Raw genomic sequence first — 25,965 nt, forward strand, 5'->3', positions numbered from 1 at the left:
CTCTCCTGAGGTTTTGCTTCGATCACCTTCTTTCGGGGTTATAATACTTCAACTTCGGCCATGTTGGTGAACTCATTGCACTGCTCCAATAGTTCTATCATTGTCTTGGTCTCATGCCGCGCCAGGTCCTTGATAAGGTCCAGGTCCCTGATGCCCCCGGCCGGGGCTGCATGTTGAGTCTGGTCGTCCAGGTCTCTGATCTCTAGGGATTCCTTCATAAATCTGGTGACATACTCCCTGAGGGACTCCCCTGGATTCTATATCACGTTCAATAGGTTGACCGTGGTTTTCTTTTGCTTGACGCTGCTTTGGAAGCGGGCAACAAACTGCTTGCAGAGTTTTGCGAAGGTGTTTATAGATCGAGGCTTAAGCCTTGAAAACCACGAAGTGGCTGCACCCTTGAGGGATGCCGGGAATGCTCGGTAGGAGATAACGTTTAATCCCCCATATAGGGTCATCATCCCATTGAAGTAGTTAATGTGATCATTGGGGTCCGTGGTACCGTTGTAAAGTTTAAAAGTTTGTAGCTTGAATCGGGAGGGGAGAGGTGCACTCATAATTTCTACCGAGAATGGGTGTTGGCCTGTTATAGAGTGTGTTTCACCCTTTGTCTGCTTCTTCAATCCCTCCAGCTTCTCATCCAACTCTCAGAGTTTTTTATCTAGCTCTTCATCATGTGACGTCCATCACGCCTGGTCATGCGCTCACTGCGAACCTGTTCTCGACCTCTTCTTGTTGTTTCTTCCCATGGTGAGTTTGACATGATGGTGAGACATTACGATGCGATGAGCCCTGATGTGAACGTGAGGGACGCTCTTCATGACGCATCCGACTTGGCCTTGGTGTACGATTTTCTCCTAATTGCCCCTAGAATATTGATCTTCTAATTGAACCATTCTGATTAGGTTCCACCAATCTATGCGTCTGGGATGCCCCACGTTCAAATCAGATCGGCAGATCCGCTGTTCTCATAGGATGATGTGAAAGATCTCCTTACGGATGGGCTGAACTTGCGTGCCTTGTAGCTCTCTCCGCTCTTTCACCTTCAGGGGATGACCTCCTAGAGTTTTGCTCCTGTCGAGGAATTGGTTCTATCCTCAGTAGTGGCACCACCTTCCTGCGGGAAGTCGCCCACTGCCTCAGATAATCCCGAAAAGGCTTTGGTCCTGGAGAATCTGTCTCTGCAAGTCATTAATCTGACCCACTATCGCGGGCACGTTTGGGTCAGCTATTATTTCACTTGTTATCTCCTCATTGAGGTTTATCTCTCCTGCGTCAGCGTGCTCATTCTCCGGATTCCCTGTCTCTTGAAGTCTATGATGATCGCCTGTCTATCTAGATCTCTCTCCATCGTCTTCTTCCTCGCAATCCAAACCTGGTCCATTTGTATCATGCCCATGTTTCATTTTAAATTGCAGAGATTTATTTGCATGATTTGCTTAATATTTCGTTGGGGTACTACTATTATGAACCCAGGGTATTGATTTTCTAGTTGTCCACTAGTCTTAGTTGTTTTAATATTCCACTTTCTTTTAAATAGAAGATTCTGGTTCTTACTTGTGTGAAATCTGTGCAAGGGTTTTTATTGGTTTGGTAGACATTTTAGAAGACCTTAACTCCACATAGTGTTTCGTTCTTTCTTAAGGTAAGCTTTCCGACAAAGAAAAAGATTCATACTTTTTGCTTCATATTTCCTCTTTAGGTTTCTCCGTTGGAGAAGTTTTTAATCAAAATCTTCTCGGTTCTATAACTTATGTTCGACTTGCAGAGTTGCAGTTCTCGCCATTGAAGTGCTCCATGGTGTTATTGTTCCTTTACCTTCCATTTCACGGTAGATGAAGAGATGTACAAGACTCTCTTATCTCTTCTGGTCTGCCATTATCGTCTACCCAAACCCTAGATCTCAAACAATAATCTTCCATTGACAATACCAGGAGAGGAAAACTAATGAAATCATGCTAAAGAGCAGACTTGAATGAACAAAACAACTGAAACTTAAAGTCTTTCCAGATCTCAGAAGTTATAGCTCTTCTCCTTTTTCTTCTCTCCGGTGAACTTCTGGTTGAGACTGAGTTGTAGGTGTGAGGAAGAGGATGAATTTGGGGTTTTTAGGTACAAGCTAAAATCATAAATCAACACTGGTCAAGGGTAGTTTAGGGATTTAAATTTATTTAACTGGCTGACATCATCACTTAACAGCATAAAACTAACGGTAGGGACTAATTTGTCATATTGGGGTCTAATAAAAACTAGGGGGTGATTTGAGTTTCGTTTGAAAACCAAAGGGTGAAATGTAATTAGACTCAATAGGACACGTCGCTGTAGATGTCTATTGGACTTGAACCTATACTAGGTCTGATGAACTATGCTACATAGTACGAGTGAAGTCAGACTTTTTGAACCTTTCCTCATTGATGTAGTCGGCTAGCTCACTGGCCATATCCTACTGGTCGACCTTAACAGTCAATACCTTTTAAATATGGATATTTTTTTATTTAATAAATAGGCTTTGTCCCCTATCCTGGACTCATGGATGTTTAGACAGTTCGCCTATAAAACTCTAATTGGTTGGTGGCCCCACCTCCTACATCTACTTAGGTCAGCCCATAGTGTGCACCACAGTTTACACACCCCCACATTTTATGAAAATTGGCTTGATTAAGAGTATATTACTCATCCTCTTTTCTTTGTGGTGGTACTATTTTAACTATCTAACCAGAATGAACAATCTATAGTAGTACAAAACAAGTCATCCGATGACTTCGTTGTTACCCTTTTAACCTAATTCAAGAATATACCTTCTCTTCACATAGGTTGGGTTTCCATGACATGACTTTTATGTCACAGGCCTTAAGCCCATTCCTTTATATAAATCGTGTATAATCTTTGTAGGCAAAGGTTTTGTGAATATATCCGCCAGATTGCTTTCTGACTTCACAAAGTCGATAGATATCGTTCCTTCACTTATAAACTGTCGTACAAAATTATGTCTAAGACGGATATGTCTTCTTTTCCCTTTGTATACCTTGCTCTTTGCCTTAGCAATAGCTGCCTGATTATCATAGTGTAGTGATACCGAGGGTACCGACTTTGGCCACAACGGTAGATCTTACCAACAAGTTTCTAAGTCATTCGGCTTCAGTTCTAGCTTTCTCTAAAGCTATGAAATCTGCTTCCATGGTGGACCCTGTTCCATAGGATTCTTTTACCAACTTCCATGAAATCGCTCCACCCCTAGTGTGAAAACATAACCACTAGTAGCCAGTGATTCATTTGTATAAAAAATTCAATTGGTGTCACAATATCCTTCTAAGACAGATGGGTTACCACTATAATGTAAACCATAATTCATAGTACCCTTCAAATATCTTAAAAGCCTTTCCAAAGCATGCCAATATTCCTTACTTGGTTTATGAGTAAATCGACTCAACTTACTCGGAGATATGGTTTCCTCGCAGGATCGCTGCGTTAGCTGGTTGCGATATATCCGGATTTGGTTAGGCTTTGTTGTCCTCTTTGGAGGAAGATCGTCTTCCCACGTAATTAGCTTTCCTGATCTAGATTGGACTAGTGTTGAGCAGGTCACGCATGGACCGGTCGGGTGCTAAATGGGCGCAATCCGTCTGGTTGGACGTGGGTCGCTCCACTCGGTTTAATAGTAGGCTTGGTACGTGGCGCATGAATATTGGCGAGTAATATTTAGGTGTATCAATGACTTTGTTATTGTAATTCTATTTTTTATTTGTCAATATTTTTCGTGTAAGTTTGCTCTTGGGGTAAGTGGTATAGTATATGTATTAGGTTTTCATTGTAAATCTATATTTTATTGATTCATTGTAAGTTTTGTTTAGTGGGTGCCTGACAAATGAAGTTGGGGTTGTAACTCCAAATACAATGGGTGCCATGTTGAACATGTAAGGGTGTTGGTGCTCCTATGTCATGGGTGCGATACAGGTGCTTCTCACTATGGGAGCAATCGAACTACTATGTAGTACATCATACTGAGACTAGATTTAAGTCATACTTAAAAGGTCATTTGTACCATGGATGTAGAGGCACATTGTCGAACCGCACATTTCTTTGTGTGTTAGTTATTTCCTTTCACGAGCCCCTTAAAATCCCCAGGGCCTAATGTTTTCCCCCAACTTTCTTCCAAAAATTTTAGGAGATTACTCAGAATGAGCTATGTAATTTTGTAACGGATTTCTTTGAAATAGGTAATATGGTAAGGATGTAAGCCGAACTTATATTTCTCTCATTCCAAAGGTTTCTACTCCAGAGTCTGTTGATCAGTTCCGCCCCATCAATCTCTATGGAGTAAGCTTTAAGGTTATTACAAAGATCATTGTAGATAGATTGAAGCATACCCTAGATGATATTATTTCTCCTTGCCAGTCAGCCTTCATTCCTAATTGGCGAGCCACAGGTCAAGCTATCAGTTAGAATAAATTCAGTCTCTCTTGCAGCCCCAACACTCAAGCTCGGTTCAAACGATGGTTTTCAAGGATACTAAGAGTCCCATATGGTGATGGTCCTTCTAAATATCTTGGTCTTCTAACAGAGTTTGGTGTCTCTAAAGAGACTTTGTTTCAAGACCTTAAGGATCAGACTTTTTGAAGATTGCAAGGGTGGAAGGAGTCTTTACTTTTTCATTCTGACAAAGAAGTGATGATTAAATCAGTTGCTTCCTCTATGTCAAATTATGCGGCCTCTCACTTCAAGCTTCCTATATCTCATCATGATCAAGTAAGGAAGGTGGTGTCAAATTTCTTTTGGGGTCCATTTGTTAACAAAGTAAGTATTCATTGGATTTCTTGGCCTCGTTTATGCCGTTCTAAGTAAAAAGGTGGTCTGGGGTTTCGTGATCCCCGACTTCAAAACCTTGCTTTATTATCAAAGATGACATGGCGGTTTGGTCTCAACCAAATTCCTTCTGGGCTAGATTTGTCAAAAGCAATATATTTCCCACAAATCGATTTCTTACTTGCATCACTAGGTAACCGAACCTCTTGGGGGTAGCTTACTTGAGGGGCGCATGTAATGTTGGCGTAGCTTACTTGAGGAGCGTAATATCCTTCTCCAAGGCCTCATTTGGCAAGTGGGAGATGGTTCGTGCATAAAAATATGGGAGGATAGATGACTACCATCTACTAAAGATTTTAAAATCCAATACCCTCAGCCACTGAAGTGCAGTGTTGATTTGGTATTTGATCTCATTGATCATGAGAATAGAAGATGGAGAACAGATCTATTAGAGTCGATTTTCCATCCATCTGATGTGCACACCATTATGCAAATTAATTTAAGTTTGTATCAATTGGAAGATAAGCAGGTATGGGGAGCTTCTCGGATTGGTCAGTTCTCCGTAAAGTTGGCTTATCACTTATTGTCAAATATGGACTATGATCAATCCTCAAGAAGGCCATCTTCCTCTAGATTCCTAATGTACAGCCTTGTTCTTGATATGGTGTGGAAAAGAATTTGGTCGTGCCAGACGCTACCGAAGATTCGTAGTTTCTATGGTGAGTTTGTGCACAAAGAGTGGCGTCCAACGAAGCTTCGTTTCAAAGGCATATAAATATGGATTCATCTTGTTTGGAGTGCAATGAAAAAATGGAATCCACCGATCATATCCTCTATGGATGCCAATTTACAAGAGTAGTTTGGTTCAACAGATCTCTAACCTACTCCCTTCCTAATGTCTCTGATCCAAAAACTTATCTTTGGATTAAAGACTGGGATAGTATTTTTGCATCAAACAAAGTACGGGCAAGGGAGGCTTTTTCGTTGGCATTTTTTATATGTTGGGGGTTATGGAAAGCGCGTAATGACAAGGTGTTCAATGGGAAAACTTGGATTGTGGAGGAAGTGATACAATATAGTCAAGCGGCTTTTGATGAATTTCAATTAGCGGTGAGGGAGGGAAGGATTGAAGGAGCTACTGCCTCTTCTAACCCATCTTCACATCAATCAAGGTGGGAAACTCCAAATGCAGGTTTTATAAAGTTGAATTGCAACGCCTCTATGCAACTTGATAGCTCTATTGGGGGTATTGGTTTCATCTTGGAGATAGTTTTGGAGCATAGTTTGCACTTGTTTTGGAAAAGACGTTTTTCGCATTTGCCGTGGTGGGTGAACCTTTGGCGGTACGGGGCTGGCTTACTTTATGCTTAATCTTTGGGGTTGGACCAAATTCAGGTGGAATATGATAATTCAGAGGTTATAGCATCTCTCAATAGGGCGAGCAAGGATTATACTCGTCATCAGATTGCTCCCATTATCCATGACATTGTTCGGATAACAGCATCTTTTCGTGTTTGTTCTTTCTCTTGTATTTTCAGGACTAGCAATGGTATTCCTGATGGCCTAGCCAGGAAGGCCCTGTCAATCTCATGTAAGACAAAATGACCATATTCCACTCCTTGGCTCCATGAGCTTTGTGTTCAAGATGCTTTAGGTTGCTCACGATTTCATTCTCAATAAATCATTGTATTACCTAAAAAAAAAGTTATATGCTTTCACGTATTGACTGGTGAGTGTACACGAGGCAAATTGTGTGACATCCTTTTTGGACATCACTGATTCACCCCCTCTTAGTGATACATTAGATATAATGTCTGATATCAGTGTGGTATCTATAATTTTCAGATTTCTTTACATTATCTGTCTTTTCTATTTTATACTGTAATTTTAACATGCTTGATACTTGTGAAAAAAATAAACTCTATTTGTTGTTGCAGATTACAAGCTGGCGCTTGACATTAACATGAGATTATTGCTGATAACAGGAGCCGAGGGTAAGTTGTAACATCATTATTTGTGTACTTGTGGAATAAATAGAAGATATTCTGTACTTTTGATTAAATCATTATTTTTTCAACTTTTTCCAGTTCTATTCATGTTTAATTACATAATGTATGTGCATAGGTACATTTAAACCCTAGCTTTTTATTTATGGGTGCATCTGTTTGTCACCAAGAAGGTTACAAACAGAATTTGTAACCGAACATTTTTGCCTATCATTGATGATGTGACATTAATTAGAAAGCCTAATATTGTAATTTTAAAATTTGGTACAACCTCTCCCTATCCAGCTCCCACTTCCCTAGGTTTGATAGTGCCCTCGGCAGCCCACCTCACCGCCATCTCCAGCTAGAGATGGCAAAGGATATTCGAAAATTTGTATTCGATCCACGTTCGTATCAGTTTAGGAGAATCCGAATCCGTTTGAAACTAATCCGATATGAATATGATAATCCCCCTATCCAATTGATTATTATCCAATTCGTTTAGCAATCCGATGGTAATAAAATATTTGAAATATATTTGTGTCCGTCTATCCTTTTAAGTTACCTTGTTGGATTTTGTTATCTTATTTTTATAATTTTATAGGTTAAGATAATGTGATTCTTTTTCTAGATTTTCTATTGGTCTACATATATAGTTTATGCAATGTGATACATGGAATCACATACTTATGTGAGAAAATCAAAGATTAGAAAGTAGAAGAAAGGGTAGTTGTTGAACTCTAAAGTCTCAACCCTAACCCTCATCATAAAAACGGTAAAAATGTCAGCGTATAGTCGAAAATTCATCTTCGATCCTCGCTCATATCCATTTCGGAGAATCCATATTAACAAAATCACTATCTGGAAACTATCTGAATCCGTCCAAAAACCGATAGGATATTATCCGAATCTGTCCAAATATAATCGGATACGAATATGATATTGCCACTATCCCACTAAATTCGATCCGTTTACATCTTTATCTCCAGCTCCCTCTCCGGGCTCTCTCCCTCCCTTCCTCTTTATATCCGGATTTCCCGAACTGACCCTTCTATGCGGTATCAACAAGTGCTTCTAGTTCCAGACTTCAACTGTTGTTTCTGGTTCGCAATCCACAGCAAAGTGCTACAAATGGGAATCTAACTCCTCTCAAGTTCCCTGCCCGGTCAGGTTCGTAGGTTCCTCTCATAGGGAGCCGGAAATGACGACCTCACCCCATCCGGGCAGTGTGTTCGGGCAAGGGGTTTTACTGGTCTTGTATATCACAATGATGAGGAAATCAAATCGGAATCTCAGAATTAATTAGAGAAATCCCACTTGCAACTTTCCCCATTTGAGCTTGCAATTTCACTCTCCATCTCCTCGATCATGGTGATGGTAGTGGTTGTGCTAATCCTAATGAATTTTTCTCCTCTCAGGTTCCCTGCCTGGTCAGGTTCGTGGGTTCCTCTCATAGGGAGGGCGGAAATGACGACCTCACCCCACTCAGGTAGTGTGTTTGGGCAGGGGGTGAGGTCGTCATTTTCGGTCCCCTATGAGAGGAATCTAAGAACCTGACCGGGCAGGGAACCTGAGAGGAGTTAAGTCCAATGCTAATGCCTCATCATGTGTCTATCTCTCTCCTAATCAATTGCATCAATCACTTCAATATCTCTATGGAATTGTCCAGGGATTGGATTATGCCAAAAAGGAGCAATATAATATAAAGGAAGTCTGATGCAACAAGGGAATCATGGAATTAATCAATCAGCCTTTTACTACTGTTCAACAATTGCTGTTGCTACACCTCTTACTTCAAGCTCACAATGCCTCTGTTTCGAGTGAGTTTGGTTTTTAAAGAGGATATCGAAACTCTTTCTCTTGCTTTATGAACTAGCAAAATATATGTATATTAACAAAAAGCATGTGCTGCTCTCACACAGTATTGTACATTCTTTATCTTTTCTTGTTTAATATATATGTTTATTTCATATAAAAATAAATCTTCCTGAATTTTTTTAGAAATATTTTCCATTTTTTATTTTTTATTTTATTTTGCTTGAATTTTGTTCAATTTTTTAGAAAAATATATTCATTTTCATTTTAATACCATCAGGCCATTAAAACAGGGGTGCCGGGGGCAGGGGGGGGATTAGGGATTCCCGTTCTCATCAGTCCTTTTTTATTCTCTCTCTCTCTCTCTCTCTCTCTCTCTGTCTGAGGCTGAAACTCCTGAACAAGAGAAAGCGAGCGAGAGGAAATGTTCTTCGGAGAAGATGAGTTTCTGCAGAATCCTCCATATAAAAACTCGTATCCGTATACGTATCCCGAAGATCCAAGTGCTAGCTCCTCCTCCTCATGCGCCCAAGGACACCGATCGTCTCTGAGCTTGAAGACCTCGGAAGGTGGAAGCATCTGCCTCGTCTGCTTCTGCAACCTCATCTCCAACCCTACCTCTCCATCCGTACACGTCATCTACGCGCTCTCTCAGCTTTCCCATGCTATCTCACAGCCGGCATTCCTCCGTAATCTTCGAACTTTTCATGCTCATCTCCTCATCTGTCCACTCGTTCAGGGGCTCTCCTCCTTCGACGACGAAGCCATCGCTCGATACACGACCGATCTCGTTTCTAATCTCTGTGATTCAGATGATCCCTCTCTTTCTTGCGATTTCGTGGTGCAGATTGCAGATCGCCTCTCTTCTGCTGCATTGGTGTGGAGCCGTCGTCAGGTCTATCCGGTAACGTTTCTCTGTTCCTCCGTTTGCTGATTCTTGTTAAATTCTTCGTCGAGGAGTTGTACTGTTGATATTTAGGTTTAGCTGAACAAGTATCTGAGTGTCTCTATGCGAGATCCAATTTTCTGTTGGGAAGAAGCTGGATTTCAGTTTTCATCTTGACCGCCTTGTGATTTCGTTGCGTCTGTACAGGGTCTCTCCTGAGATTTTTGAATTTTGCCGCTAAATATCGAACAGTCGTAACTGAAAATTTGGTTTTTGAGTCTTTTAACCAAGTTGCAGCTGAGCTGGCAGAGCCGAAATATCCACGTGTCTCTAACACATACTAGTAGATCTCGGATTAAAATCCTCTCCAATTCCTTAAAAAGTGTAGTTTGAGGCTGAGTGCTCGACGTGTGAAAGATGCTACATCAATGGTGCTGAGCTCTCAGCCCCAAACTGCACCGCACTGTACTTTTAGAGAATTGGAGAGGATCCTTTCCTTAGATCCCACGAGCGGTCGTCCCACATCCACCTACCCCCGGATCCCAAAAAAAAAAAAAAAAAGCCACATGCGCAAGAACTGCTCGAGCAAGATAGTAAGGGAGTCCTGCAACTGCAAGGGAGATCTTGTGTATCGAATTGGGCTTTCAAATCCATCCTTTTAGAGGGCAGAAAGCCATCCAATCAGTTCATACTTGGATAAAAACCCAATGTGCTGAAACTCTGTACAAGAAAGCTATAGAACAGTAATGATCAATGCTTCTTAACAAGCTCTTTCTCCTAATGCAGTTACACTGCTTAGGGGTGCTCTTGAATCGACGGGCTGATAATCCCTCCAGCCCCATCAAAAACAGAAGAGCTTTCATTGCCAACCTTGTTGCAGGTCTTCAGTTACCAAGGTGATAAGCAAACTTAAAGGGCAACTTTTAATATCTTAGACCATGCTCTTTCTCTTCTCTCATTCATTTAGTTTTAATTCTCACGGATTCAGTGAAGAGATTCGTGGTGAAATACTCTATGTTTTGTATAAACTATCCATTCTTCAAGATGCTTGCGGAGATGGTGACAAAGGCGATGATGATTTATTAGCCTTCTGTCCAAAGCTCTTGTATCTATCCCTGGAGGCCCTCATGAAGACCCAATCTGATGAAGTTCGCTTGAATTGTGTAGGTATGTGAACTTCCAGGTACTTCCACATATTCTTAGCTATCTGTAGCATACCTTCCAGGTCCACTGAATTGTGTTGGAACAGGAAGTAGGACCTAAAACTGAACTCAATTGACTGAGATTGGTAGACAGCATAAGTGAAAATCAACCAAGGCTTTCTGACCTGTGTGGATGTATCATCAACAAAACACAAAATGCTGTCTCCAGAAAGACAATAAAATAGATAAGCATTTGGGTTGAGCTTGGTACAATAAATTTCACCACTGGTAATAATTTGACCAGAAACGACAATAGGCAAATGATCTCTCAATTATTCAATTCATTAATGGCTTTTCAGGAACCAATTAAATTAATATGCAAAAGGCTCCAATTATCCACTGAAATTTTTTTCATGAACCCAGCTATATCATTAATCCTTACTCGATCATGAAAATAGCTAGACACTGACAAATATGTACATGTTCCTCTCTCAAAAGTAACTGTAGCAGATGTTTACCTCTACAGCACTTCTGACGGTTTTAGCTCAAAGAGGATACTTTGAAAACTTGTTTGTGGATGACCCGATTGGAAAGAGTTCTAGAGAAGCAGATATGCAGGGGACAGAACTTGATACAACTCCCTTGATTATCTTGTTTGCTGAGGCTGTCAAAGGCCCTCTGCTTTCTTCTGATGCTCAAGTCCAGATTGGCACATTGGACCTGATCTTTTCCTGCATGTCATGGGTAGGCAACCCCACCAAACAAATACAAGACCTGGTGGAAGAAAGCATTGCCGATTATGTATTTGAAATACTCAGATTGTCAGGTAAGAACACCTCAAGGTTAGGAAATCTGATATACTACACAATGTTACCATGTTCACCATCAGATGTTGAGTGTAGAAGTGGTAAGAAGCCTCACATGTGATGGTCAAGCGTTGGGCATGTAATCCAATTAGATTATCAGAACGCATACATAATAATTCTTGGTAATGTTTACAAAACTTTCTATTTTGCTTTTGTTCTAATTTTACTACACTTCACTTTACTTCTAACCAAACGGGGCTAAAGCAATTTCTTTCAATTATTAGCTACTGAATATGAGTCAACATAAATGGGCAGGAGAGAATGATCCTATGGTTAATTCCTGCCTACGAGTTTTGGGTCTTCTATCCATAGCCGAGCAAGCCTTCAGACAAAGGCTTGCAGTTGGGTTCCCAACTCTTGTTCCTGTTCTGCGTTACGTGGCGGAAGTGCCCTTTCATCCTGTTCAATCTCATGTACTGAAGCTTGTCTGGAGCTGCATCTCTGACTGCCCCGGAATAGTATCAAGGTCCCAACTGGAGGAGTTGGTTTTAGTCTTGACAGGAATGTTCGAAAAACATACCATTGGGGAGATGGGCATGCTTCCTGAGACCTTCAGCATAGCTTGTTCAATCTTTGTAGCTCTACTGAAATCCCCATCATCTCATGGTATTCCAACTCTGACAACATCAGTTCAAGAATCATCAAGAAATGCAGTTTTATCTTGTCTCTGTATCCCCCCAAAACATCCTGACCAACTTCTTCTGTCCTCCCTTTACCTCCTGAAAGAAGCACATGCATATAGTCACGAAGAGAACTCCCTCAATATGGAAATGGGTAACTGTGTTATTGAATTGTGTAAAACCCATTTATTACCTTGGTTTCGTAGGGTTATTGATGAAATAGAGGAGGCGGATATCATCCTGGGGGTACTGGAAACTTTTCACTCAATACTGCTTCAGGGATCAGATTTCCAAGCCAGGAACTTTGCAGAGATTCTGGCTTCTTCCTCTTGGTTCAGCTTGTCCTTTGGATGCTTAGGCTTATTCCCAACAGATAAGATGAAATCAAGAGTATACCTGTTGCTAAGTTCAGTTGTAGATGGATTGCTGGGAAATGATTCTGGTCAGCCCATCAGAGATGCTGCTCCACATATGCCATTAGATCCTCTTGATTTGCTGTTTCTGCTAGGGCAGAAGAGCTCCCATGATTTGGACCTCATCTCTTGCCAATCTGCAGTTCTTCAAATACTATATACAAGCTCTTTATACGATGAAAGGTGATGAAACTCGAGAACCCTCATCTGTTTCCATTTGTTCCATCCATTTTGTACTTAGTGCACTTCTTTATTAAAGCCTGTATACCTTCTCCCCAGACTTGCAGATGAGAAGCAGGTTTTAGCTTCTTTAGAGCAATATATTCTTGTCAACAGCAGTAATCTTCTATGCAGAACCACTGATTCAGTGATATTGACCCAATTGGTGAATCTATATGGCTTATTTAGAGGTATTGCCAAGATGTACTACCAAATCCCATATAGTCCGGAGGCTGAGAAGCTTCTCTTCCATCTAATAATTGAAGAGGAATGGGACCTACTCTCTTTGAGAATCCATCCAATAGCACTGAAATGGTTGTTTCAACAAGAGAAGATCTCTGGACCCATGTCAAATCAAGTATTGAACTTTTGCAGATCCAATGGCATGAATGGGAATCAGATCATTGGCCATGGAATTAACACCCGGTTGATAGATGTAAAAGTGATTGCAGAACTCGTAGCAGCAGAAGATAACCATGGAGCAGCACTTCTGGTATGTTTACTGAAGCAGTTACAAGAGGAAGAAGGCCAGGAGAATGAGATTACTTTGGTGATGAATTGCATCATTGAAATCCTCAACATATGTCCAGCTTCTTCAGACAGGTTATGCTTGCACGGCATTGGCAATGCAATCCACAGCCTGTATTATTATTCAAGCTATTTTGCTTCACCTCAAAACTTTGGGACCAGTGCACTTCTAATTTTCAACATCCTACGATCAGTGCAGTCTGAAATACTCTTTGATGATGAAGCTTGGCTTCCTGTGGCTGTGAAGGTAAATTAGATTCATGTTAGTTCCATTTTGTGGTAGCAATTTTAAGATACTAATCAGATTTCCTATTCTGCTGTAGATGCTGGAATTTTTTATTGCAAGTATGAGTGCAGACACATGCAACCATGGCAGGCTCCTAGTAATTGGCATTCTTGCCTTGATCCTGCATCACTCCACCAACCATGCGCTCCCAGAAGCTTCAAAAGCCATAATTCTGAATACTTTCTTGGCCACCACAATTCACAACATAATCAGTGCTGCTTGCTCCAAGGGCCCAGCTTTAATTGATCATGAAACAGAAACAAGCACGGGACAAACCCTAATATTTGTGCTTTTACTGTACTTTTTCTCTTTGAGAAGGTCAGTGCTTCAATTTTGTCACAAAAAAATCTATTCTTGTCACTTCAGAAACTTACATTTGTTTCCCTTCAGTTTGCATTCTCTTCTATCAGGGGCTGTCGAATGGCAGAATTTCCTTGAGGCATCCGACGGGACTGAGCAACATCCATACATATGCATTAGAGTCCATTTTTTATGCAGACTGGTACATTTTGGGTCTCCTCCAGTGAAACTTGTTGCTTCACATTGTTTGTTGGAGTTGCTTACCAGAATCTCAGATGACAGACATACCAAACGTGACAAACTAAAATGCTCTACAGGGTACTTGAAATCTGTGATGGCTGTTCTGGAGGGCCTGATTTTCTATGCTGATACTAGAATAGCCATGAACTGTGCTGTCTGTCTATCTATGATCATGGGATGGGAGAGACTAGGGGTGCAAGAGACAAGAGTCATCAAAGATGATAAGTGGTGTAGATTGGTCATGGAGGAGTTGGCATTGTCTTTGGCAGCCCCAGGTTTGGCATCAAGATCATTCTCAAATCATCACAGGCCTGCAGCCCGAATAGCCATTGCATTATTAAGATTAGGACAGGTGCCTACATGGATGAGATCTGTATTTGATGGTTCCTGTATTTCTGGTATAATTGAAAAACTTTCAGCCAGTAATGTGACAGCAGAGATGGCACACTTGTTTCGAGAGCTACTGCACTCTGGCTACTTGAGTGAAGAGGATATTGCAGGTCTAAATCGTGTCTTCCAGGTGAGGATTTGCTGAACATATAGTTTAAAGGCAGTAGCAGTACTTTTTAGTCTTTACCCCTTTGTTATTGTCACTGATCTTCTCTTAATTTTATTGTTTCCGCGTAATTATAATGTAGAATGTAATGGAACCAAATTCATTTTGTTTTTACCATTGCAGGCATGCCGTAAACAAGTATACATAGACAGTTCTCAAGAAAGCAACACAGAGGAGCATCATGAGAAGGTGATTTCCATCCCAGATGATATTGGCAAGATATGTGAGTTACTCATCAATGCCATGTCATCTGATTCCTCTCTAAGTATTCCTTCTGAAGGAGTCCACAATGACAAGAATAGTTTGTTGGAAGAAATAGAAATGTTTTCTCGGGAGTCAGCAGAAAGATAATGGCAAGATCACTTTTCAATACATGTTTCATGAGATTTATAAACTTAACCCCCCCCCCCCCCCCCCTAAAAAAAAAAGATATAAAATGAAACTATAGTTTGAGTAAAAATATTTTTGATGATTAGCTAAGGCTGTCTTTGGTATACATTCTTGAAATGCATTCTAGATCAATTTCGCATTTTTGGGTGATAAAAATTGATGTTTTTATCGTCTGAGAACACGAAATCGACCTAGAATGCATACCAAATGCAACATAAGCTAAAATGGTAAAAAATAAACAAAACCTCATCATCATCAAAGTTGAGCAATACACCATCAAAATCAATAGAACCCAAAATAGAGTCCATTCCCATGTCAAAGAAACTTCCCAAATAGTTGAGCTCTTAAAGGAATTCAAAGAAGGCTCTTAAAGGAATTCAAAGAAGTCTTTGCCTGGTCTTATGAAGATATGTCAGGAGTTGACTCAGATATTGTCCAACACCATCTTCCTTTGTATGTTGGATGTAAGACCAGTCAAGCAAAAGCTTCGACTTATGACTATTGTGAGAATTGGTGGTACATGAATAAACACCAGAAACATCCCCATAATCATGTAAAACCTAACATGATGCAGAGAAGAATGGAAATCGCAAACACAATCACACAATGCGCACAAAGATTTACATGGTTCGTCAAGGTTGCCTACGTCCACGGTGAGTTGAGATCTGTTTCACTATCAATGAAGAATAGGGTTATAGTTGCTTGTTCCTCACACCTCTCTTTGATTTTGCAATACAGAGAAAACTCTCGCTACAGATTTATAGCAAAACCCTATACAAGAAATTTATTGAAATACCGAAGGCTCCACACAGTAGTCCATCATAAAAACAAGACACCAAAACCTCAACAATCTCTACCTTGGCTTGAATTTCTGACCAGCCACCTTGAAGATAAGTTGTAAATGCCTCCATCTCCTCCTGTACCTTCCGAAAGAAAGATACAACACCACACCCCACAAACATCTGGGGTGCACCCATCACTCTATCAACAATGAGTGATGTTGATCAAGTCCAAGCAGTGCTCGAACTTCTCTGTGGTAACCGGCTTGGTAAACATATCTTCAGGATTGCTCTCTGTATGAATTTTCCTCAAGTGAATGTTGCATTCTGACACAAGTTCCCTGATCTTATGAAATTTCACATCAATATGCTTTGTCTTTGCATGAAACACCTGATTCTCTGCAAGATGGATGGCACTCGGACTATCATAGTGTAGCACCGTACCTCCTTGCTTCAACCCAAACTCATGAACCAATCCAGTCAACCAAACTCTTTCCTTGGCTACCTCAACCACTACCATGTACTCTGCCTTTGTAGTAGACAATGTAATTGTAGCTGAAGCATCGCCCTCCACGAGATGGGTCCACCAGCTAATGTAAACACATAACCTGTAGTAGACCTCCTCCTGTCTAAATCACCAGCATAATCAGAATCTACATATCCTGCCAACCCTGTGGAACTTACCTTACCACTAAACATAATACCCAAACTTTTAGTCTTGCTCAGATATCTAAAGATCCACTTAATTGCATTCCAATGCTCCTTCCCTGGATTACTCATGTATCGACTAACAAAGTTGATTGCATGAGACAAATCCGGCCTGTTACATACCATAGCATACATGAGGCTCCCAACAGCGCTGGCATAGGGAACTAGAGACATCTGCTCCACCTCCTCATGTGTTGTAGGACATTGTTTTTCAGATAATTTGAAGTGGCTAGCTAATGGAGTGCTAACTGATTTAGCCTTTTCCATGTTGAAACACTCCAACACCTTTCAACATATCTCTTCTGAGTTACTCAAAGTTTACCTACACTTCTATCTCTAAGGATTTCCATGCCAAGGATTTTTTTCGCAGCACCAAGATCCTTCATATCAAATTCAGCACTCAACAAAGACTTTAGAAAGATAACATCATGTTTATTCTTGGCAGTAATGAGCATGTCATCAACATAAAGCATCAAAAGAATAATGAAATTATCACCTGATACTTTATAATACATACAACAATCATACTCATTTCTTGTGTAGCCAATCTGCACCATATAGGAGTCAAAGCGTTGCTTAAGACGATAAAACGACCTCTTAAGCAGACAAACATGATCTTCCTTTCATTGCACCTTGAAACCTTTAGGCTGCTCTGCGGCCCCCAGAGGCTCCACATAGCAGTCCATCATCAGAAATCAAGACACCAAAACCTCAACAAATCAGACCCATGAGTAGAAGGCAAGACTGATGTGGGTCTAGATGAATCCAATGGCTTTAGATCAGGCAATAAGAAATAGTCATCAGATGAGAATTAATTGTGTAGTAGTAGTAGTAGTAGTAGTAGTAGTAATAATAGTGAGAGGGGTTGTTGCTTCGTCTTGATTGTATTCAGCTTTGATGGAGTGGAGAGGTTAGGAGCCATGAGTAAGGTGATATTGTCCAACACCATCTTCCTTTGTACCCGGATGTAAGACCAGTCAAGCAAAAGCTTCGATGTATGACTACTGTGAGAATTGGTGGTACATGAATAAACACCAGAAACATCCCCCTAATCAGACCCAGGAGTAGAAGGCAAGACTGATGTGGGTCCAGATGAATCTAATGGCTTTAGATCAAGCAATAAGAAATAGTCATCAGATGAGGATTGATTGTGTAGTAGTAGGAGTAGTGAGAGGGGTTGTTACTTCCTCTTGATTGTATTCAGCTTTGATAGAGTGGAGAGGTTAGGAGCCATGAGTAAGGTCTTGTTTGGTTGTTGTTGTGTTTGTTGAATCAAAGCTGAATCGAAAAACCTCTCGAAATATCACCCATGACAAATTGGGGAGTCTTGAGCACATCTCGACATGTGTGTTGGCGTATGTAAGTGGTGCGATACATGGGTGTTTCATCTTCAGTTTTTTGAACTTGTTTTGTTGCTTGACAACCTTTATCATGCCTGTGTGTGCACTAGAAAGTAGCTCCTGTATACATCAAAAACAATAAAAAAAAATAAGTTCTTTAGCTTCTTCTTGGAAATCAAATAAATCATTTCTAACCAAAATTCCAAGACAATGTGGAAATCAAATTCTCCTTACAAGTTTTAGTGTATACCTTCATATAATGTAATGAACCTGGACTGGAAAAGTTTAGTTGAGCAAAAATATACATATTGTTTTGGGGAAGAGGGAATGTGGGAAGGTAATAGTATATGTATTAATTCAACCAAAAAAGATAGTATATTAACACAAAATAATTATATCATGAAAATATATCTATATATGTAGTAAGAAAGGACACACCAAAAAACAAAGTACATCAGATATCTACAACTCCAGTGTATGACCAAGCATCAAAGTTCTAACAGTTGAATTAGTTGCTCTAGAAAGTGGAAACCCCTTGGCAAATTCATGATGCTGCCCAAATGATACATGCAACTGCGTATGGTATCTATGAGGCCAAAGGTTAATTTAATCTACCACTACTGAAGAATAGCAGAACACCCCCATGGTTTAGAGTAAGTAAACCTTAATAGAAACTAATGAGAAGAGCAAGAATTATATTAAGAAAAATGATGAAACAAATCATAGGTTTGTACCCACTAAATAAAGTTATAATAATTAGGACATTTTTATATAAGAAGCTTAGCACAAAATGTGAATGATAAGCTCCACAAATGAAGGTGAAAATAAATCAAACTGGCAAATTTGTGAAAAATGCAAGACATTGAAGGAAGAAATAGTGTTATAAGGATGAAACAATAAGGATTGCAGTTGAAGATTTCGATGAAGGTTAAGTTTAAATTAGTTAAGACAGCTTTCAACCTACATAAATATAAGCTCAGGCCAATGGGAACAATCTAAATATTTTCTATTGCTCATAAATCTTCCTTAAATTCAAGGTTCTCCATAACAGCAAAATGGTTTTTCTTAAAACAAGAGATAAATAATTTGGTGTTCATCAAAGACCAAAGAAGACCCCCATACTTCAATATAAAATTTGGCATGAGATAGTCCAATTTCAAAAGCTAAGTCCATCCAGAGATCCAAACAGAACAAAATGTTATAATCCATTGCATGAAAAAATAACTCATTATTTAAAACAAAGCTCATGTTTATTAAACATATTAAGAGGCTTTAGATGCCGCATAAAAAAGCAAGAAGAATTGGATTAGTAGAGAAATAGTATAAACATCCAAGCCACAACCTTGAGATTTCCAATAAAGTTTTACTCCAATCTCAACTTTCATTCAATTAACCAGAGCTGGTGACCTTCACTGTTAATTACATTAGTATTTAAAAAGAGAACAAATAATCTCAATATCCTTACCTACCATTATGTTGGTTGCAATAATAAAAGCCCTTTTTTTTTTTTGTTGCCCTAAAAATAAGATCAAAGACGCTGTTAAAATAATTTTACAGGTTATAAATACACATACACCAACTATTATTTCACTGTCGTAATCTGAAACAAGACCAAAGATCTGATTTTCCTTCTCATTCACTAAAATTCACTTGTGACATTGAAGAAAGACAATCAAGTGCTGGAAGCCATACCAAACCAATGATTTCAAGCACGTGAAAAACTTCTGTGCTGAGAAATTTCTAAGGCCAAACTCTCGGACTCTATGCAACTAAATATAATCTCATTGCTAAAATATCGTACAACAAAGACATAGTATCATTATAGTTCATTGGGACATGAGATCATCTTTTCCCTATAGCCTCCTTGTTTCTAGATTTTCAATCAAAAACCATACTTTACCTTATGGAGATAAGTTAGCTTATTAGATTATATTAGTTCAATATAGTCTAGTTTAGGTTTGTAACTTTTTAAAAGGTGCCTTTGTAGATGATTAATGGTAAAAAGAAACAAGTTATAACAAGAAAACTAGAATAGAATAGAGTTTGGTAACAGTGAGATTATATTAATCAAATAAGTTTATCTAACAGAATTGATCATATATACTTTACATATAATAAATGAATAATCCAACTACAATAAATAATACTCATGTTTCAATATAACTCAACCATAATTTTATGTATCTACTTGACAAAATCTAGACACAGGAAAGGAATTCATTGTCAATGAACTTGATGATGAGGGTATGTGGAATAGAGTCAGTGATTTTCAAACAGAGAAGCAATTGTGCAGAGAGGAATTCGAGAAGAGTGTGAGGTATTCTCCAATCGTTAAGGAGTTGATGCAGAAAGAAAATATGCCTAGATATCTCACATTGGTAGTCACGGAGAGAAAAGCCAGTATAAATCCTCAGAATCTAAATCCCATAATTGGAAGGAATTTGAGGAACAACAAGAGAAGAGGAGCTGCATGGTTGAAGAACATAAATGGTATGTCCAATTCGGTAACTGGACTAATCGATGATATGGAGCAAAGGTCGATGAAGAACCCATCGCAATGGACCAAAGTCCGTCAACAAGGGAAATTATACAAGGAGCTCACAGGGATATATATGTCCCAAGAAGTCCAAGCTCATCAGGGCTCCATTTGGATAATGAGAGAAGGACACACACACACACACACACCCCATGATCTTGATCCTTGTTGCACCTGGACAGCCGATGGATGAACCATCCATGTTAATGTTAACATAACCAGAGGGAGGGGGAATTTAGCAAATAGTTAACATGGAAGCAGGGTTGGTGTTGTTAAAGGGAGGGAGATAGTAATATTGAGTAAACTGGATACATCTGGAAACCAAAGAAGTTGAATGAAATATATTCTTGAATATAACATTCAAATAGGCCAGCCATAAGAGCTGAAAGCAATTCCTTCATCCATTTGAAGATCTAAAAATAATAATAGTAGATACCTAATCTTGAACAGAAGAAGAGGAAATACGATTGAATCCCAATCCCACAGTGTTTCACAGGGAGAGCGAAAATGAACAAGAAAGAAGTAGATGATCTTGGTTCATAAACTCATAATGACGTACAAAATGTGCAATGAGAATTCAAATGAAAAAACATATTTAAAGATGAGGGTATGTGTAAGAGAGTAAACCAACTCTCTTTAAGGATATAATAGGAGAATGGAGGGAAACCACATCACACTATATATCAAAGTAGCAAGTAAAGAGGAAAGTAGATTAGACAAAACAAAACTGAATACTACTTGGGGTATCTAACACTAAATAATAGTTAATATCAGAAATTATACAACTTCTTCATATTCACTATATCTCAACTAACATAGTATATTCAGGATACAAGTCAACTTTAAATCAATGTTTCTTCGTGGGAACAACCTAATCATCCTAAAGATTTGATTTGCTTCCTTTTTGTATGTAGAATATAAATGTTACTATTGCTTAGTAGGCTTCTTTGTGTGTAGAGGAAAGAAATTTCTATTGTAACTACTTCATAGTTGTGGGGCTCAATCAATGCTTCATCAATCCTAACTGAAAATGCTGAAAGGCTGAAGACATTGTAACTTGTTTGTATCACATGATATGTGTATTGGTCACTATTAATTTGGTAACAAGAATATTTGAGGTTAATATTAGCTTACTTTCCGTTGAGAGATAGTAGGGTATTTATACATAAAATGATAAGGATCTGGTGGCATGATTGCCTCCCTAATCCGAGGGATATGATTCCCTAGGTTAATACAATGTAACTGTACAATTCAAATTCAAATGTTGTACACTCATACATTCCAAAAATAACTACAAGGATAATGCTAAATTGATGGCATGTGTTGGCATGGATAAGACTCCCTCTCAAGTTGGAGCGTGTGGATTTCAAATGCCCAACTTAGATGCTAGAAACTGGAATTGATCTTGACCAAGGGCCTTTGTGAATATATCTGCTATTTGTTGTCCTGTGACAATCTTTGTTGATTGTATCAAACCAGCTTGTAATTTTTCTCGAACAAGGTGGCAATCGATTTCGATATGCTTTGTTTGTTCGTGAAACACTAGATTTGCTGAAATGTGGAGGGCTGCTTGATTGTCACAATGAAGTGGGATAGGAAGAGAATGTTGTAGACCAATGTCCTGAAGTAGGGATGTCAACCATGTTAGTTCACAAGTGGCATTGGCCATTGCACGATATTCGGGTTCAGCTGAAGAACGAGAAATCGTGTGTTATTTCTTAGTCTTCCAAGAGACTAAGCTGGATTCCAAAAATATACAATACCCAGTGGTGAATCGGCGAGTCATTGGATAACTTGCCCAGCCAGAAACACAATATGCATGTAGCTGAAGGTTCGACTCAGCGTTAAAATAACTACCTTGCCTTGGAGTAGTCTTCAAGTATCGAAGCAAGCGGTGAGCGGCATCAAGATGAGTTTTCCTTGGTTGATGTATGAATTGGCTAAGAATATTGATAGCCTGAACAATATTGGGTCGTGTGACTGTGAGATAAATCAAACGGCCCACTAGGCGTTGATAAGTTGAAGGATCATCTAATAAGTCACCATTGTCGGCTGTGAGCTTGAGATTGAGTTCCATAGGGGTGTTTGCAGGTCATACACCTATATAGCCGCTATCTTGAAGTATGTCAAGCACATACATGTGTTGACACAAGAAAATTTCCTTTTTGGATCGAGCAACTTCAATGCCCAAAAGTATTTTACCAAAATCCTTGATTTTAAAATTTTGACGTAGCATGTCTTGCACCTATTTGATCAACGAGGAACTTGATCCTATGATCACAATATCATCAACATACAATAAAACAAATATTGTTTGCCCATCTTTTTGTAAGATGAATAAAGAATGATCTGTGGTTGAGTGAACAAACCCATAAGCACATAATGATTCTGAGAATTTAGAAAACCATTGGCGAGATGCCTGTTTTAGGCCGTATAGGGACTTGTGGAGACGACAAAATAGAGTCTCCCCCTTTCTACGATATCCAAGGGGCATCATGTATACCTCTTCATCAAGATCGCCATGGAGGAAGGCGTTATTAACATCCATTTGAAGTAAAGGCCACCCTTTAGCAGTTGCAATGGCAAGTAAAACACGGACAGTGACCAACTTTACTAAAGGGGCAAAGGTATAGCGCTCAATAGTGCCATCTGATTATGTGTATCCCTTTGAGTGAACAAACCCATAAGCACATAAGCACATAATCAATTCCTTCAAGTTGTGTGTATCCCTTTGCCACAAGGCGTAGTGGTCAATAGTGCCATCTGATTTTCATTTGATTTTGTATACCCAGTTTGATCCAATGGGTTTCTTCCCTGGTAGAAGGGGAACAAGAGACCATGTTTTGTTGTCAAAGCATCTATTTCAGCCTGCATGACTGTACGCCACTCTGTAAATTTCATAGCCTCAGAGAAATTATAAGGTTTACTTTGAGAAACAATAGATGAAAGAAAGGCCAAATGAGGATTCTTAAAACGGTCATATTGGAGAAAAAAAAAATGGGGTAGGGTGTTACTGAACCTGAAATTGAAGAAGACATTAGCGATGTGGGAAGAGAACATTTGTAATCTTTGAGATAATCTGGGCGCTACCGATTGCGTTGGGGCCGTATGTTAGCACTTGGGTTGGGGTGTTGTAGCAGTGATGGTGGTGTGGCAAGGGAATCAGTGGTGGTGATGATGGTTGGGTATGAAGTTCTGTGGATGGTGTAGTAAGGGTTTCTGTTGGTAATGTGGCTATGGGAGTATCAAGGTCGTTGGATGGTGTGGCAAGGTGATCGTTTGGTAGTGTAGATTGAGAAAGAAGATCAGTGAATGTTTCGGGTTGGGGTAGTGGTAGAATGGGGGTGCCATTGGGTATGGGATTTGATAATAAGGTATAAGGAAAAACAGTTTCATGAAAAATAACATCACGGCTCACATATATCTTTTTAGTAATGAGATCTAGTACACGATAGCCTTTTTGGCCATGGGGGTATCCACTAAAAACACCTAGGGATGCATGCTTATCGAATTTATGATGAACAGTAGGATTTCTCCAAAAAACAAGGCATCTAAAACGAGTTACCTTATTGTAAAGGCTTTCAAAAGGTGTTTTCCCATTTAAAACCAGAGTGGGAAGTCGGTTAATTAAATAGGTGGCAATAAGAATACATTCCCCCCAAAATTCCAATGTTAGATTGGATTGAAAATGCAAAGCCCGAACAACATTGAGAAAATGCCGGTGCTTTCATTCAATGACCCCGTTTTGTTGAGGGTTATGGACACAACTTGATTATTGTATAACACCTAATTGTTGGAAAACCGTATGGGTATTGGTGTTGAAAAATTCCAGTGCATTATCAGATCTAATACATTTGATAGAAATATTGAACTGAGTTTTGATCATTACAAAGAAATTAGGTAATAATTGGTTAACCTCAGTTTTTGAAGTGATTAAAAATAACCAAGTACTACAGGAAAAATCATCAACAATTGTGAGCAAATAACGTGCACCAGATAAGGTTTTAGTTCTATAGGGGCCCTATATCAACATGAATTAAATCAAAACAAAGTGTACTAGTAATTGAACCTAAAGAAAATGGAGTCCGTGATTGTTTGGCTAATGGATAAACTGTGCAGATGCACTTCTTTGAAATAGAAATTTTAGAATCAATATTATTCAAAAGGGGTTTGGAAAATGAGCTAGGGTGTCCCAAGCGGCAGTGCCAAAGGTCAAAGTGTGCCCCTGGAGAAATTGCAGAAACAAATGGACTAGCCCGAGTAATTCAAGGATATAGAGTCCACCATGCCTCTTACCCGTCGCTAAAGTCCTCTTCATTTTCGGGTCCTAAAACACACAAGAATCGGAAGTAAAGGTGATGCAGGCCTGGACCAAAACCACTTGAACCATCGAATAATTGTTAGAAGATCAGTCCATATTTAAGCTCAAAAGCTCAAGTCCAGCCCAAGGCCTAGTAATTAGGTTTGGCCCATAATGCAAAGCAAGCCCATGACTAACATTTTTTAGTTTTTATTATGCAATGTAAGAGTTTAATCTCAACCATGGAAGCTCAATTGTAATCGACGATTAAGATATCATAAGAGCTTTTAGGGTTTGACATGTAGGAAGTAACTTTTCAGCTTCTTAGTGGATGCTGATGTGGAATCCAACCATGGTCAGCAATAAGAGTCTTCTCTTAGTGGATAATGATGTGGAGAGCCCCTATTGGATATCCTTCCAACTACTCTAGTGGAAAGATGATGTGGCAACCCTTCTCCCAAAGATTCCATTGATCCAAACTACTTTCTTGGTCAATTCAATTCTTCCCCTTGAAACAAGTATCAATGCCTTGGAACAGGTATCTACACCTTGGGGCGAGTTTCTATGTATTGAAATTATAAAGTTATTTATGTTTTTCTTTTTATTTTCTCTATGTACAATCTCAACCCTAGGATTATAGGGGATGGTTGAGATCATTTTGATATTTTTAAGGATTATAAGGCCTAGCAAATTCTCATGTAATGGACAGGAGTAGAATTTTGTTGAATGAAAATTGCTTTGAGCATTTTGTTAAGAACCATGATGAGTTCTCATTTGTGAACCTTGAAGAGTTCAACCAAGAAACCTTTGAAGAAGTTTCTCTCCTTCCTAGAAGAATAGGAGTTTTGTTCTTCACCTACATCCTAGAAGAGTTGTAGGCCACCAATAGAGTTGATTTGCATCCTAGAAGAGAAGTAAGTCACTCTACCTTCACCCCATCAAAGATACTTTTATATCCTTGTAATTTCAATCACTTATAGCACAATTTCGGATATCTTTCATTGAGAATCTGAAGAAACTTTCTTTATAACGGTTGTAGCCCATTCTGTTAGCTTTCATACCCAACTAGAAACACCCAAAAAAGATTTATGAGTACAACGTTATTGCCATTTTACTGACAGGATGCGAACCTGTCCCTTTTAGCCATTTGTTATTAAGTTGTGCTTACCTCTCCCGATCCGAGTTTCAGCAGCCTATTTTGAGGCTTGCATCATTTGGTATCGAAGCTTTGGAGGAGAGGAGACCTTGTGATG

General features: G+C 39.3%; 1 protein-coding gene across 2 annotated transcripts; it reads left to right on the forward strand.

Annotated features, from left to right (window-relative positions):
• Nucleotides 1-8,988: 8,988 nt before the first annotated feature.
• On the forward strand, nt 8,989-15,031 carry LOC122660230 (protein PUTATIVE RECOMBINATION INITIATION DEFECT 1-like). 2 transcript variants are annotated; one of them, XM_043855450.1, is made up of 10 exons: nt 8,989-9,507; nt 10,276-10,385; nt 10,478-10,656; nt 11,158-11,457; nt 11,753-11,982; nt 12,028-12,713; nt 12,810-13,524; nt 13,601-13,881; nt 13,954-14,623; nt 14,783-15,031. In XM_043855450.1, the coding sequence occupies exons 1-10, from the start codon at nt 9,028-9,030 to the stop codon at nt 15,008-15,010; spliced, it is 3,879 nt and encodes a 1,292-aa protein (XP_043711385.1). In that variant the 5' UTR covers nt 8,989-9,027; the 3' UTR covers nt 15,011-15,031. The 2 variants fall into 2 exon arrangements, with proteins under 2 accessions (XP_043711385.1, XP_043711384.1); XM_043855449.1 differs by having other exon boundaries at nt 11,753-12,713.
• Nucleotides 15,032-25,965: the final 10,934 nt, after the last annotated feature.

This window comes from Telopea speciosissima, chromosome 4, assembly GCF_018873765.1.
Source record: "Telopea speciosissima isolate NSW1024214 ecotype Mountain lineage chromosome 4, Tspe_v1, whole genome shotgun sequence".
NCBI classification, from domain to species: Eukaryota; Viridiplantae; Streptophyta; class Magnoliopsida; order Proteales; family Proteaceae; genus Telopea; species Telopea speciosissima.